The following is a 12,754-nucleotide window of genomic DNA, read 5'->3' on the forward strand; positions in this document are numbered from 1 at the left end:
ATAGACAGAGAGAAATTGAGCAATACAAAGACACAGAACTGTTCACAAAGAGGAACAAAGCAAAGAGAAAAAATATTAGGCATGGAATACTTTTATTTCTTACAAAACATATCAGCATACATAAATTAACCAAATTAGCACATGATCAACCTGGCCCTTTCCTCTAAACACACACATACACGCACGCATGCACTCACACACACTCACACACACACATACACGCACGCATGCACTCACACACACTCACACACACACACACACACACTCACACATACACTAACGTTTTCTCACTAGCTTTACTACATTTTCTACAAAATTGTAATAGTTATACTTGATGTCAAACTCAATGTCACACACACACAGACATACACTGACACACGCACACAGGCAAGGGCAGACACAGACACACAGACACACAGACACACACACACACACACACTAATGTTTTCTCACAAGCTGAGCCACACTTTCCACAAACTTGTAGTAGTTGTACTTGATGTCGAACTCCATGTCGTACCACAGGTTGACTGAAACCAAGGAAACATTAAGGCACACAGTCAGACACTAAATTTACTGAGAGATATTACTCATCCTGTATGTAGTGATCTGAGAGATATTACTCATCCTGTATGTAGTGATCTGAGAGATATTACTCATCCTGTATGTAGTGATCTGAGAGATATTACTCATCCTGTATGTAGTGATCTGAGAGATATTACTCATCCTGTATGTAGTGATCTGAGAGATATTACTCATCCTGTATGTAGTGATCTGAGAGATATTACTCATCCTGTATGTAGTGATCTGAGAGATATTACTCATCCTGTATGTACCGTATTTGACGGACTACAAGCCGCAACTTTTTCAAAAAAATCGCATTGCGGCTTATAAAAAGATGCGGCTAAAACGTTACCTAAACTTGAATAGCATTCACCTAATGGAAGTTGCCGCGGATTTTCATTTCGCTCGATTAGCGATTACCGGTACTTTATTAGCTCTCTACTCAAGACTCGGCGCTTTTCTCTTTCTTTTGCGAATCTTCGTTTGTCAACAAGTCGTCGTGACAAGATAGCGTACAGAGAAACACCGGATGTATCAGGATCTCGCGCGCGCGAGATTTGGTTTTTTTGTGTCTCGCGATAGTTGGAGGAGCGAGAGCCGCCATGTTGTGTTTTCGTCTGCTCGAAATTTTCTCAAAAGTCGTAAATCATCCCAAAAAAGCTTATTCTGGGCGGGGCTACATGTGTGTGTTGGTTACAAATTGTGTGTGTGATATTTTTCTTCAAACTTTTTCACTTTTCTTCTTTGTTTCACTTGTTTATTCTCGGAGCCGATTTCGCCAAATACCCTACTTTCGTTTGCCTGGTTGTTTTGATTGATTGACACGATCTGATTATATTTTTTTCAACGGCGGCTAATATAGTGACGCGGCCTATACGTGGCTCGTCCCAATTTTTTTGTTAAAAGTCGGGGGTGCGGCTTATAAAACGGTGCGTCTTGTAATCCGTCAAATACGGTAGTGATCTGAGAGATATTACTCATCCTGTATGTAGTGATCTGAGAGATATTACTCATCCTGTATGTAGTGATCTGAGAACCAAAGGGAAGTAAGAGCTCAAACAATGCAATACGATGTGTGCAATAAAGTCAGTTATTTGGAACCAATCTCCAGGCGCCTGAGAGACTAAAGCTTTCATCCAATGAAATTAAAATGTTATTTGAATGCTTGCTATTGTCTCAGGTGCCAGGAGATTGCTTCCGCACAACTTTCACTTAAGTGCTGTTCACATGGCAGACTTACAACCAACTTTTGCCCAACCTTCAAGCAATTTCAGACGGCGGCAAGTCAAATCAAATGGCTGCCCAGGTGAACAGCACAAACGTGTTTTAAGCGGCCATTCTCGCCAGACTTCGCCTTTCGGAATTGATCGATGGTCGTCGTTGTTTTCTGAAGAAGGCGAGGCTAGAGTTAACCAATCAGTAAACACGATATGAGAAGTCTGGACAAAATCCAGTCAAAATCGCTGGAGAGTCATGGCCGAGTCGAGCAGTGCTCAACTGAGTTTTGGAGTCGCTGGCGAGTCTGGCCCAAATCGTTTCTAAATCGCTGGGGCTGTTCACATGGCAGATTTTTCGCCAATTCGGCCTCAACGACTCGGGAGCAATTTTCAAACGACTAAAGTTGGACAAAAGTTGGTGGAACCAGAGGGTCTGACACAACACAACACAACACAACACGACACAACACAACACAACACAACACAACACAACACAGCACAACACAACACAGCGGTCAGTTACCTGCGACACAGGCGTGGGACTGGCGGACGTGGTGGAACCAGAGGGAGGGCAGGTAGAGGGTCTGACCGGCATGCACGGTCACCTCCACAGGCCGGCAGTTGGCGTACTGGGGGTACCGGGCCACGTCGGGTGACAGCGGGTCAACGGCTATCCACGGCACCTTCAGGGGAGATAATCAGTCAACACATGATGCTATCACCAGTCAACACACAATGCTATCACCAGTGAACAAACAATGCTATTGATGTACTTCATCTGCACAGACGCGTTGTTTTTTCTGAGGTTGTTGAGAACAAGTGCTAAAATGTAAATTCAAATCTGAAGCTAGGTGATAAAGTTCCATTTTTTTGAACGCCATTGAATGGCATCCACAACATTATTTACAAACAAGAACAAAGACATATAAAGATTGAACATTAGATTTAAACATCGTGTAGCATGATTCCATCCAGTGTAAAATGTCACTTCTCCCCAGGAACAGAATAATAATGATTATTGATGCATATCATTGTGCACTCTACCGTACACTATTTTGACAACAACAGGCAATGAGGCATGCACAGCCACACTCCCATAGAAGGACACACAATGACATTACTAAGAGAATGAAAGATGTAGGGAGAACTGTAACCTACCTGTGCACCCTCCTCGTCACACAATGACATTACTAAGAGAATGAAAGATGTAGGGAGAAGTGTAACCTACCTGTGCACCCTCCTCGTCACACAATGACATTACTAAGAGAATGAAAGATGTAGGGAGAACTGTAACCTACCTGTGCACCCTCCTCGTCACACAATGACATTACTAAGAGAATGAAAGATGTAGGGAGAACTGTAACCTACCTGTGCACCCTCCTCGTCACACAATGACATTACTAAGAGAATGAAAGATGTAGGGAGAACTGTAACCTACCTGTGCACCCTCCTCGTCACACAATGACATTACTAAGAGAATGAAAGATGTAGGGAGAAGTGTAACCTACCTGTGCACCCTCCTCGTCAGGTTCAATGACAAACTGTCCGTTGACTTCCTTGTAATGAGCAGCTGGGTAGGATTCTGAAACACAAAATATGTACGTCCACAACTCTTCACTTCAGCTGAGGTTGTCATTATAAAACAGAATAACAATAATAATGATAATTGAGCTTAAAGCAAGACCCACAGAGAGCCGTGCTTTACACAAATGTCACTATGAACAAAACACACTAAGTCAACATACAAATCCTAACATAATAATAGAACAATAAACCAACAACAACACAACATTAACTGTGTAACAATTAATACCGTCTATGCAGACACACACATCTACAACGCACACATCTACAACGCACACACATGCATACACAAACACAGAGCGATACAAAAACACATCACACACACACACACAGTACCGTAGGGCACAAAGGGCAGGTCAGAGGGGGGGATCAGCAGGAACGTCTTAGAGCCAGACACCACACTGTAGAGGTTCTCGTAGTGGTCGCGGTGCACTGAAACACAATGAAGGCAAATGTATGCAGCATTCAAGGGGGTACATGTAGTACAGCACTGTAGGGGAAAAAACACTGCTGTTTGATTTTTTTCCAAGGGAAGTGTACGCAATATGAGTTAAGCTGTAAACATGCAACTTGTGAAAGATAGAAAAGGAGACTTAAAAATGTCAGACCGACGCTTAGAATACACAAGAGACACATTTTTGTGTCAGGAAGTATAGAAATGTTCGCATCAAAAACAGAAATGTTCACATGAATTATGAAATTGAAGGAAGTGAAACTCACTGGAAGTGACAGCTCGCCCATCTCCGATCCACATGTTGACAGCGTCGGGTGCCTTGCCTGTCAGGTAGAACACAAAAGTCAGACACAGTGATGAGATAAGGATAAGATTTTATATAGTCCTCTTTTCATGAAACTTGGGGCTGCAGAAAGCGAGCTGCCATACAGGACGGCGCTACCCATTTATTGTCTTTTTCCTGCATGCATGTTTTCATGTTTCCAAGGCCTGAGACTTTGGTGCATGCATGTTTTCATGTTTCCAAGGCCTGAGACTTTGGCTGAGAATTGTGGGATCTTTATCGTGTGCATGCATGCACACGGGGGTGATGGGACACTGAGGAGAGTGCACAAAGTTGACTCTGGGAAATAAATCCCTCAACGAACGTGGTCGTCCAACCCACCCCAATAACGACAACTGGTTTTGAAGCCAGTGCCGCTACCGACTGAGCTATCTCCCCGCCAAGCAGATATACCGTATAATACACACCAGACAAGAAAGAATGTGCATGTTTGTGAATACACAAATTCGGAATGAATTGCAGTTGTGAGTTTATCAAATAAATAGGAAAGGGAAATAAAAACTCTCAGATAATTATCGCAAGAACAAATACAGAGGCTGTTACGTTTTACCTACAAAATGTCACGAATTTAAAAAAAGGATAATGTAAAAACCAATGGATTGAAAAATTAATAATTTGCAATCTAGCACAGATTCACAAACCAAGCTGTTACCATAATCGATGCAGTTTAAGAAAACCAATTAGAAACATCTAAAACAAAGAGGCCTGGACCATTCTTTGGACAATTTAATTACCTAGCAACATCAGTGTAAGTGCACCAAACACCTGTGAGCTGTGTTCCTGACCTGGGCGATACAGTTGAACTCCTCTTCTGAACACCCCCCCCCCTCCTCCATCCCCCACCCCCGATGTAAGACTTCCCCTATTTCAAGACTTTGCATTTTCTGTTCATAACCTCTGTAAATTTAACCCCATATTTATTATATCCATTGTAAAACACCCTCTTTTTTCAGATCTGATTTTCTCAGGTTTGTGGAGGTCTCAACAGGGGGGCTCCACTGTATGAGTGCACGACGTACCAAAGACATGAGTGCATGACGTACCAAAGACCTGAGTGCATGACGTACCAAAGACCTGAGTGCATGACGTACCAAAGACCTGAGTGCATGACCTACCAAAGACCTGAGTGCATGACGTACCAAAGACCTGAGTGCATGACGTACCAAAGACCTGCGTCCCCCAGGCGGACAGTGTCTCCACGTCGCCCATCACTGTCTGGAACTCCTCCGTCAGGTTGGAGTTCTGCTTCTGCACGTAGAACACGCCCTGCGCTGACCCTGGCTCTTCCATGATGTCCAGGAACTGGTTCACCATCATCTGGCGCTCCTCTGGCATGACAAAGTAGCCGTCGGTGACAGCGTCGGCATAGCCGTTGGGCGTCACTGCCACTGTCACCTGGAGATCTCCTATCACCTGTCTGTGTCAAAAAACAACAATGGTAAGTTATTGGAACGTTGGTCACAGTCAATACAATCACATGTATAACTAACAAATTTGTTTTGTTTGTTTACATTTTCTACAGAGGCACACCACAAACACAACAAGCTGTGTAGCTCAGTTGGTAGATCACAGGGCTGTGTAGCTCAGTTGGTAGATCACAGGGCTGTGTAGCTCAGTTGGTAGATCACAGGGCTGTGTAGCTCAGTTGGTAGATCACAGGGCTTGTAATCCTTGGGTCCCTGGTTCCAATCCTGGCAAGGACTGACATGACTGACATGACTGACAGGACTGACAGGACTGACATGACTGACATGACTGACATGACTGACAGGACTGACATGACTGACATGACTGAGAGGACTTTCTGTGCAGACTCAGAAACAGCATTCATGTCCCACCCCCGTGACACCACAGTGGCATGTAAACAAATCTCAGCCATAAATGCAGGTGGCTGATTAAACTTAAACACACACACACTCAATAAGGTAACGCGACTCTTGTTGCTGCTAGCTTTCAGCTGGGAGGAAGCGTCTCAGCAATAGGGTAATAAAGTAAATGAAATGAAACGAAAAGAAATGTGTGGGAAGTACAAAGCACCTGAAGTAGCGATGATTCCACTTGTGCAAGGCGTGCCAGCTGGCCGTGAAGTCAGACAGCACCACAGGTTTGTTGGGAGCCACGTAGCTCCGGTAAAACTCCAGTGGTGGTGGTGTCCTCTCCAACACCGGTACACCGCTATCCAGGAATAGCTCTGTTGTACATGACATTAAACTTACTGTCATTAACACCGGTAACACTCCAGTGGTGGGGGTGTCCTCTCCAACACCGGTACACCGCTGTCCAGGAATAGCTCTGTTGTACAACATGACAAAACTACTGTCATTAACACCGGTAACACTCCAGTGGTGGGGGTGTCCTCTCCAACACCGGTACACCGCTATCCAGGAATAGCTCTGTTGTACATGACATTAAACTTACTGTCATTAACACCGGTAACACTCCAGTGGTGGGGGTGTCCTCTCCAACACCGGTACACCGCTGTCCAGACACAGCTCTGTTGTACATGACAAAACTACTGTCATTAACACCGGTAACACTCCAGTGGTGGGGGTGTCCTCTCCAACACCGGTACACCGCTGTCCAGGAATAGCTCTGTTGTACAACATGACAAAACTACTGTCATTAACACTCCAGTGGTGGTGGTGTCCTCTCCAACACCGGTACACCGCTGTCCAGACACAGCTCTGTTGTACATGACAAAACTACACCCTGTAAATCACTGCACAATAATCTATTTAAGACATTCCCACTGCTCATGAAGTGAAAAAGAAATACTATATCTGCTTTGTAAATAAAATAAAATGATAGACCACTGTTGTAGTCTCAAACTGAGTGCTTCAACAGACAATACCTTTGTCTGGTCTGTAGGGGTTGTGGAAGTAGGAATACTCTTGCTTTAAGTGAGGCAAGCTTTCCACACATGCTATGCATTGTCCACGTGTTACAGACACACCCCTTAACTGTTAGCGACTGGCCTATAATGTCATGTGGGAAATGTAACTTGGAAACATGCATACACACACACACATCTTAACAAGAAGAGCAAACGCTCGATCGAGTCACTTTCGCAGTTCTGAATATTATATATGAGGCATCAGATGGACAGGAAGAAATTGCTATTCACAACACAATGAGTCACGTTCACATAAAATTTGAGCCCGGTCACTTTTATAGTTTCCGAGAAAAGCCCAACGTTAAGTTGTGTGTTGCCGAACAGAAAAGGCTAGTTATCTCCCTTGTTTTTCTGATAACGTTCGTAAAAGGCTACAGATGTAAATACTTTGATGTAAAGAATAATCCTACAAAGTTTCAATCACATCCGATGAACTTTGTCAAAGATATAAAATGTCTAATTTTTCCTTTGACGCTGACCTGTGACCTTGAAAAAGGTCAAAGGTCAACGAAACCATCGTTAAAGTGTAGAGGTCATTGGAGGTCACGACTAAACAAAATATGAGCCCGATCGCTTTGATAGTTTCCGATAAAAGTCCAACGTTAAGGTGGTGTCTACGGACGGCCGGCCGGCCGGCCGGCCGGCCGGCCGGACAGACTAACACTGACCGATTACATAGAGTCACTTTTTCTCAAGTGACTCAAAAACCACAGAACACACAAACACCTCATTATTGTAATTTAACAAAACAATAAAAAAAAATATATATAAAAAAAAAACAATATGGGGAGTACCGTGTTCGGTGGGTGAAGATACATGTATGTCAATAGTATATTGTTAATATGTATGTGGTGTGTGTGTGTGTGTGTGTGTGTGTGTGTGTGTGTGTGTGTGTGTGTGTGTGTGTGTGTGTCACTGTGTGAACTCACCTCTGGCTTCTTGAGCAAGACCTGTGAAGCATCGCTCAATCCCTTCCTGTATGCCACTGTTTGCCATTTCTGTTTACACTGCGGACTGTATCTACTCCAGTAACTCGACTTTCGTTTTGACTTTCGCAACAGGCGCCACACCGGATAGCATAGTTCCCACAAACAGAGTCAGAGAGTGCCAGTGTACACGTGCCCCTGTATGGTTTAAAGATATAACCATGAGTGGACGTAAGGCAGCCAACAATCTCCACAAGGTACCCGATCGAGAGACTCGTGACCAAACAGCAGTAGCAGACGACACGATGTCGATGGTACCCGATCGAGAGACTCCTGACCAAACAGCAGTAGCAGACGACACGATGTCGATGGTACCCGATCGAGAGACTCCTGACCAAACAGCAGTAGCAGACGACACGATGTCGATGGTTCGCACCAAACCGGAAAGTAAAGAGAGGGGGGACGATGTACACAGAACCCCACTTTCACTCCGATCAGTCTGCATACAATCTCATTACTGTTATTGATGCAATATAGTTTAAGCGCGAGTGGTTCTGACTGTGAAAAACAAACACGTTCGGTTTGGCCTGAAGCTGAAATAGAGCCCCAAGCGGAAGTAGAGCCCCAGGTAGTGCATATATAAAATGTTGGACCGGAAAAGCAACGAAAAGACATTTCTTTCTGACCAGCGTTGACTGATTCACGTTGATGTGACTGATGCGTTGTTTATGTTTTGTGTGTTGTGTTTATGTTGTGTGTGTGTTTTGTTTATGTTTTGTGTGTGTTTTGTTTATGTTTTGTGTGTGTTTTGTTTATGTTTTGTGTGTGTTTTGTTTATGTTTTGTGTGTGTTTTGTTTATGTTTTGTGTGTTTTGTTTAAGATTTGTTTTGAGGTTGTCTTTTTTTACACGTTAGATTAAATTGCAGTTATCTCCCTTCTGGATGGAGGGAAATTCAAGATGGTGACTTACTCAGTCACTGTATACTGTATTTTATTTTTGTGAAAGTGGAGACTTCGAAATTTGGTCACCAAACTTTGTGGACAACAGTGTGTCATGTTTGAGTTGTTTTCAAATAAAAATATGTAACGCAGCCAGACAAACACATACTGACGCGCGTGCACACACACACACACACATACACACACACACACACACACACACACACACACACACACACACATACACACACACCACACACACACACACACACACACACCACACACACACACACACACACACACACACACACACACACACACACACACACACACACACACACACACACACACACACACCACACACACACACATCGGGAGACAAACCTCGCTCTCGGCTTTCGTTAAAACATTCAGTCATTACTTGAAATTAACAAAGGAAAGAAAAGTAAGAAAGGGAAGTAAGCGATATCTTCCGTCTTCTACTTTGTATCGCTTACCTCCCTTCCTTAATGCTACAGTAGCACTCCACAGTGACGATCTTGTTTGGCAACCACATGGATTTTGTTTCGTTTTCAGCACAATTTCAGAGTAAACATTACATATTTATGTTCATATATTTATCTATTTTTATTCAGGAAATGATAAGGAAATCTATGCAATCATTTTAGAATATATCACTAAAATTCTAATTGTATTAGAATTTGTAAAATTGTATTTGAACAAACTCATTAGTTTTTTTTTTAAACTTCCAAGCTGAAATGCAATCCCACAATCAAAGATTGTTTGACCAAAATGTCACTATTTGTGCGTACATTTGTGTGTGTGTGTGTGTGTGTGTGTGTGTGTGTGTGTGTGTGTGTGTGTGGGTGTGTATCACAGGGGCGGATCAGTTCATTTTATGGGGGGGGTTTCCAAAAGTATATTGTGAAGATATGGGTGTGAAGGCGCGAAGCGCCGAGCCGACGGCGCGAAGCGCCTAGCTTGCTAGGGGGGTCCGGGGGCATGCCCCCCCGGAAAATTTTGAAAAAAAGGATGCAAAATGGTGCAATCTGGTGCATTCTGAGGATGATCATTACCAGTTTCAGGCAGCAGATTTTGTCACTGATTAATACCCCAAAAATTGAAACTCAACCCAAAAAAACACACAAAAATATTTTTATTTTTTGGCTGGGGGGGGGTTTCCGGAAACCCCAGAAACCCCCCCCTCGTCCGCCCCTGTATCACTATTTGTGCGTACATGTCACATGTCAGTGTGTATGTGTGTGTGTCAAGGCTATTTGTGCGTACATTTGTGTGTGTGTGTGTGTGTGTGTGTAGGTGTGGGTGTGTATCACTATTTGTGCGTACATTTGTGTGTGTATGTGTGTGTGTGTCACTATTTGTGCGTGCATTTGTGTGTGTAGGTTTGTGTGTGCCACTATATGTGTGTGGGTGTGGACAGGAAATGGAGGACGCCAGAGCGGTTGTGCTAGAGTGAGACCGGCGATGTCGATAGGTGGTGCCGGACTGAGAATAATGGTGCCAGACTGGTGCCAGAGTAAAGGTGCTGGTGGCAGAATGGTAGTGGTGATTCCAGACCACACACACAAACCTCCTTCTCAATTCACAATTAACCAACATATTTGTTGTGTTAAAAACTGACTAACCGCAATAGATAGCCTCCCTCGTTGACGTTGTTGTTGAAATAATCTACGTAGTTAGAGCATTTCAAACTTGTCCCATCCTTGTTTTTGTTTTTGGAGTCTGAAAGGTAGGACACAAACAATCCTTATCTTAATATTTTTTCTTCTCAATTTGCCGATTTTTTATTTCTTGTTTGAATTATATTACCTTACATGTGTATGTTGCATTTTGTTTGTTTCTTTTTGCCCTTGAATTTGTTGATCACCCTTTCAAGTACAGTGGTACCCCTGTTTTTATTTAAAGAAAATTCGAAAACGTTCAAAATAATGTCACGTGGAGAAACTTTTCCACTTGTCATCACAGGCCAGTCACTCGTCATCACTTGTCATCACAGGCCAGTCACTCGTCATCACTTGTCATCACAGGCCAGTCACTTGTCATCACAGGCCAGTCACTCGTCATCACTTGTCATCACAGGCCAGTCACTCGAGAGGGTGTGTGTCCTTTGCTCGTGTACAGGAACCAGTTATAACCGGAATTGTCTATGGACATATTAATTTTGTTAAAAAAATAGATCTGACAAAAGCAGGGTCTCAAAATGAGGGAAGTTTAAAACCAGACTGGATTGTGGAGGTGGTGGTGGTGGTGGTGGGGTGTGTGTGTGTGTGTGTGTGTGTGCGTGCGTGCGTGCGTGCGTGCGTGTGTGTGTGTGTGTTTGTGTGTGTGTAAGTGTGCGTGCGTGTGTGTGTGTTTGGGTGTGTGTGTGTGTGCGTGTGTGTGTGTGTGTGTGTGTTTGTGTGTGTGTAAGTGTGCGTGCGTGTGTGTGTGTGCGTGCGTGTGTGTGTGTGTGTGTGTGCGTGCGTGCGTGCGTGCGTGCGCTTGCGCGCGCGTGTGTGTGTGTCAGTGTCTGTCTGTCTGTCTGTCTGTCTGTCTGTGTTGGTTTCGGGGGCGGTGGAGTGGGGGCTTTAAAAAAGTTTGGGTTGGGGGGTTGGTGAGGGGGTCCACTGTAAGAATGACATGATAGTGTATAGATAGTGTATAGATAGTGTATAGATAGTGTACAGGCTGGGCATGACACACGTCCAGGCCGGTGACTTGACTGTGCCGGGTTGAAGCATACCTGCGGGTGACGGTGTAGGCCTATTGCGGTGTTGTACCATCTTCCAATGTATACCTGCTAACGCTGCCGAGATAAGACATGTCTAGTGTCACAGAAGCCAGCAGAAAAGTTTTAAAACCCCACACAGTCAGACACTGACACAAATATCGACAAGACGAGCTAACTCGGTCTCATTTGTCCTACTGTTATTTTTGTGAAGTCTGAAAAGAGGTTTCTTGTTCTCTCTGTGTCTGTCTGTCTCTCTGTGTCTGTCTGTCTCTCTGTGTCTGTTTGTCTCTCTGTGTCTGTCTGTGTCTGTCTGTGTCTGTCTGTCTCTCTGTGTCTGTCTGTCTCTCTGTGTCTGTCTGTCTCTCTGTGTCTGTCTGTGTCTGTCTGTCTCTCTGTGTCTGTCTGTCTCTCTGTGTCTGTCTGTCTCTCTGTGTCTGTCTGTGTCTGTCTGTGTCTGTTTGTCTCTCTGTGTCTGTCTGTCTCTCTGTGTCTGTCTGTCTCTCTGTGTCTGTCTGTGTCTCTCTGTGTCTGTCTGTCTCTCTGTGTCTGTCTGTCTCTCTGTGTCTGTCTGTCTCTCTGTGTCTGTCTGTCTCTCTGTGTCTGTCTGTGTCTCTCTGTGTCTGTCTGTCTCTCTGTGTCTCTCTGTGTCTGTCTGTCTCTCTGTGTCTGTCTGTCTCTCTGTGTCTGTCTGTCTCTCTGTGTCTGTCTGTCTCTCTGTGTCTGTCTGTCTCTCTGTGTCTGTCTGTCTCTCTGTGTCTGTCTGTCTCTCTGTGTCTGTCTGTCTCTCTGTGTCTGTCTGTCTCTCTGTGTCTGTCTGTCTCTCTGTGTCTGTCTGTGTCTGTCTGTCTCTCTGTGTCTGTCTGTCTCTCTGTGTCTGTCTGTCTCTCTGTGTCTGTCTGTCTCTCTGTGTCTCTCTGTGTCTGTCTGTCTCTCTGTGTCTCTCTGTGTCTGTCCGTCTCTCTGTCTCTGTCTCCGTCTTTGTCTCTCTGTCTCTGTCTGTCTCTCTGTGTCTGTCTGTCTCTCTGTGTCTGTCTGTCTCTCTGTGTCTGTCTGTGTCTGTCTGTCTCTCTGTGTCTGTCTGTCTCTCTGTGTCTGTCTCTGTCTG

General features: G+C 44.3%; 1 protein-coding gene across 3 annotated transcripts; it reads right to left on the minus strand.

Moving 5' to 3' along the window:
* Nucleotides 1-94: 94 nt before the first annotated feature.
* LOC138970427 (bifunctional peptidase and (3S)-lysyl hydroxylase JMJD7-like) lies at nucleotides 95-8,596 on the minus strand. Of its 3 annotated transcripts, none has more exons than XM_070342877.1 (8): nucleotides 7,982-8,596; nucleotides 6,197-6,350; nucleotides 5,299-5,576; nucleotides 4,083-4,139; nucleotides 3,699-3,794; nucleotides 3,287-3,360; nucleotides 2,302-2,461; nucleotides 200-527 (listed from the first exon to the last, which is right to left on the minus strand). In XM_070342877.1, exons 1-8 carry the CDS (start codon nucleotides 8,046-8,048, stop codon nucleotides 439-441), a joined length of 975 nt encoding a protein of 324 aa, XP_070198978.1. In that variant the 5' UTR covers nucleotides 8,049-8,596; the 3' UTR covers nucleotides 200-438. The 3 variants fall into 3 exon arrangements, with proteins under 3 accessions (XP_070198980.1, XP_070198978.1, XP_070198979.1); XM_070342878.1 differs by having other exon boundaries at nucleotides 206-527; nucleotides 5,323-5,576; nucleotides 7,982-8,594; XM_070342879.1 differs by lacking the exon at nucleotides 6,197-6,350 and having other exon boundaries at nucleotides 95-527.
* Nucleotides 8,597-12,754: the final 4,158 nt, after the last annotated feature.

The sequence above is a fragment of the Littorina saxatilis genome, linkage group LG7, assembly GCF_037325665.1.
Source record: "Littorina saxatilis isolate snail1 linkage group LG7, US_GU_Lsax_2.0, whole genome shotgun sequence".
Classification (NCBI taxonomy): domain Eukaryota; kingdom Metazoa; phylum Mollusca; class Gastropoda; order Littorinimorpha; family Littorinidae; genus Littorina; species Littorina saxatilis.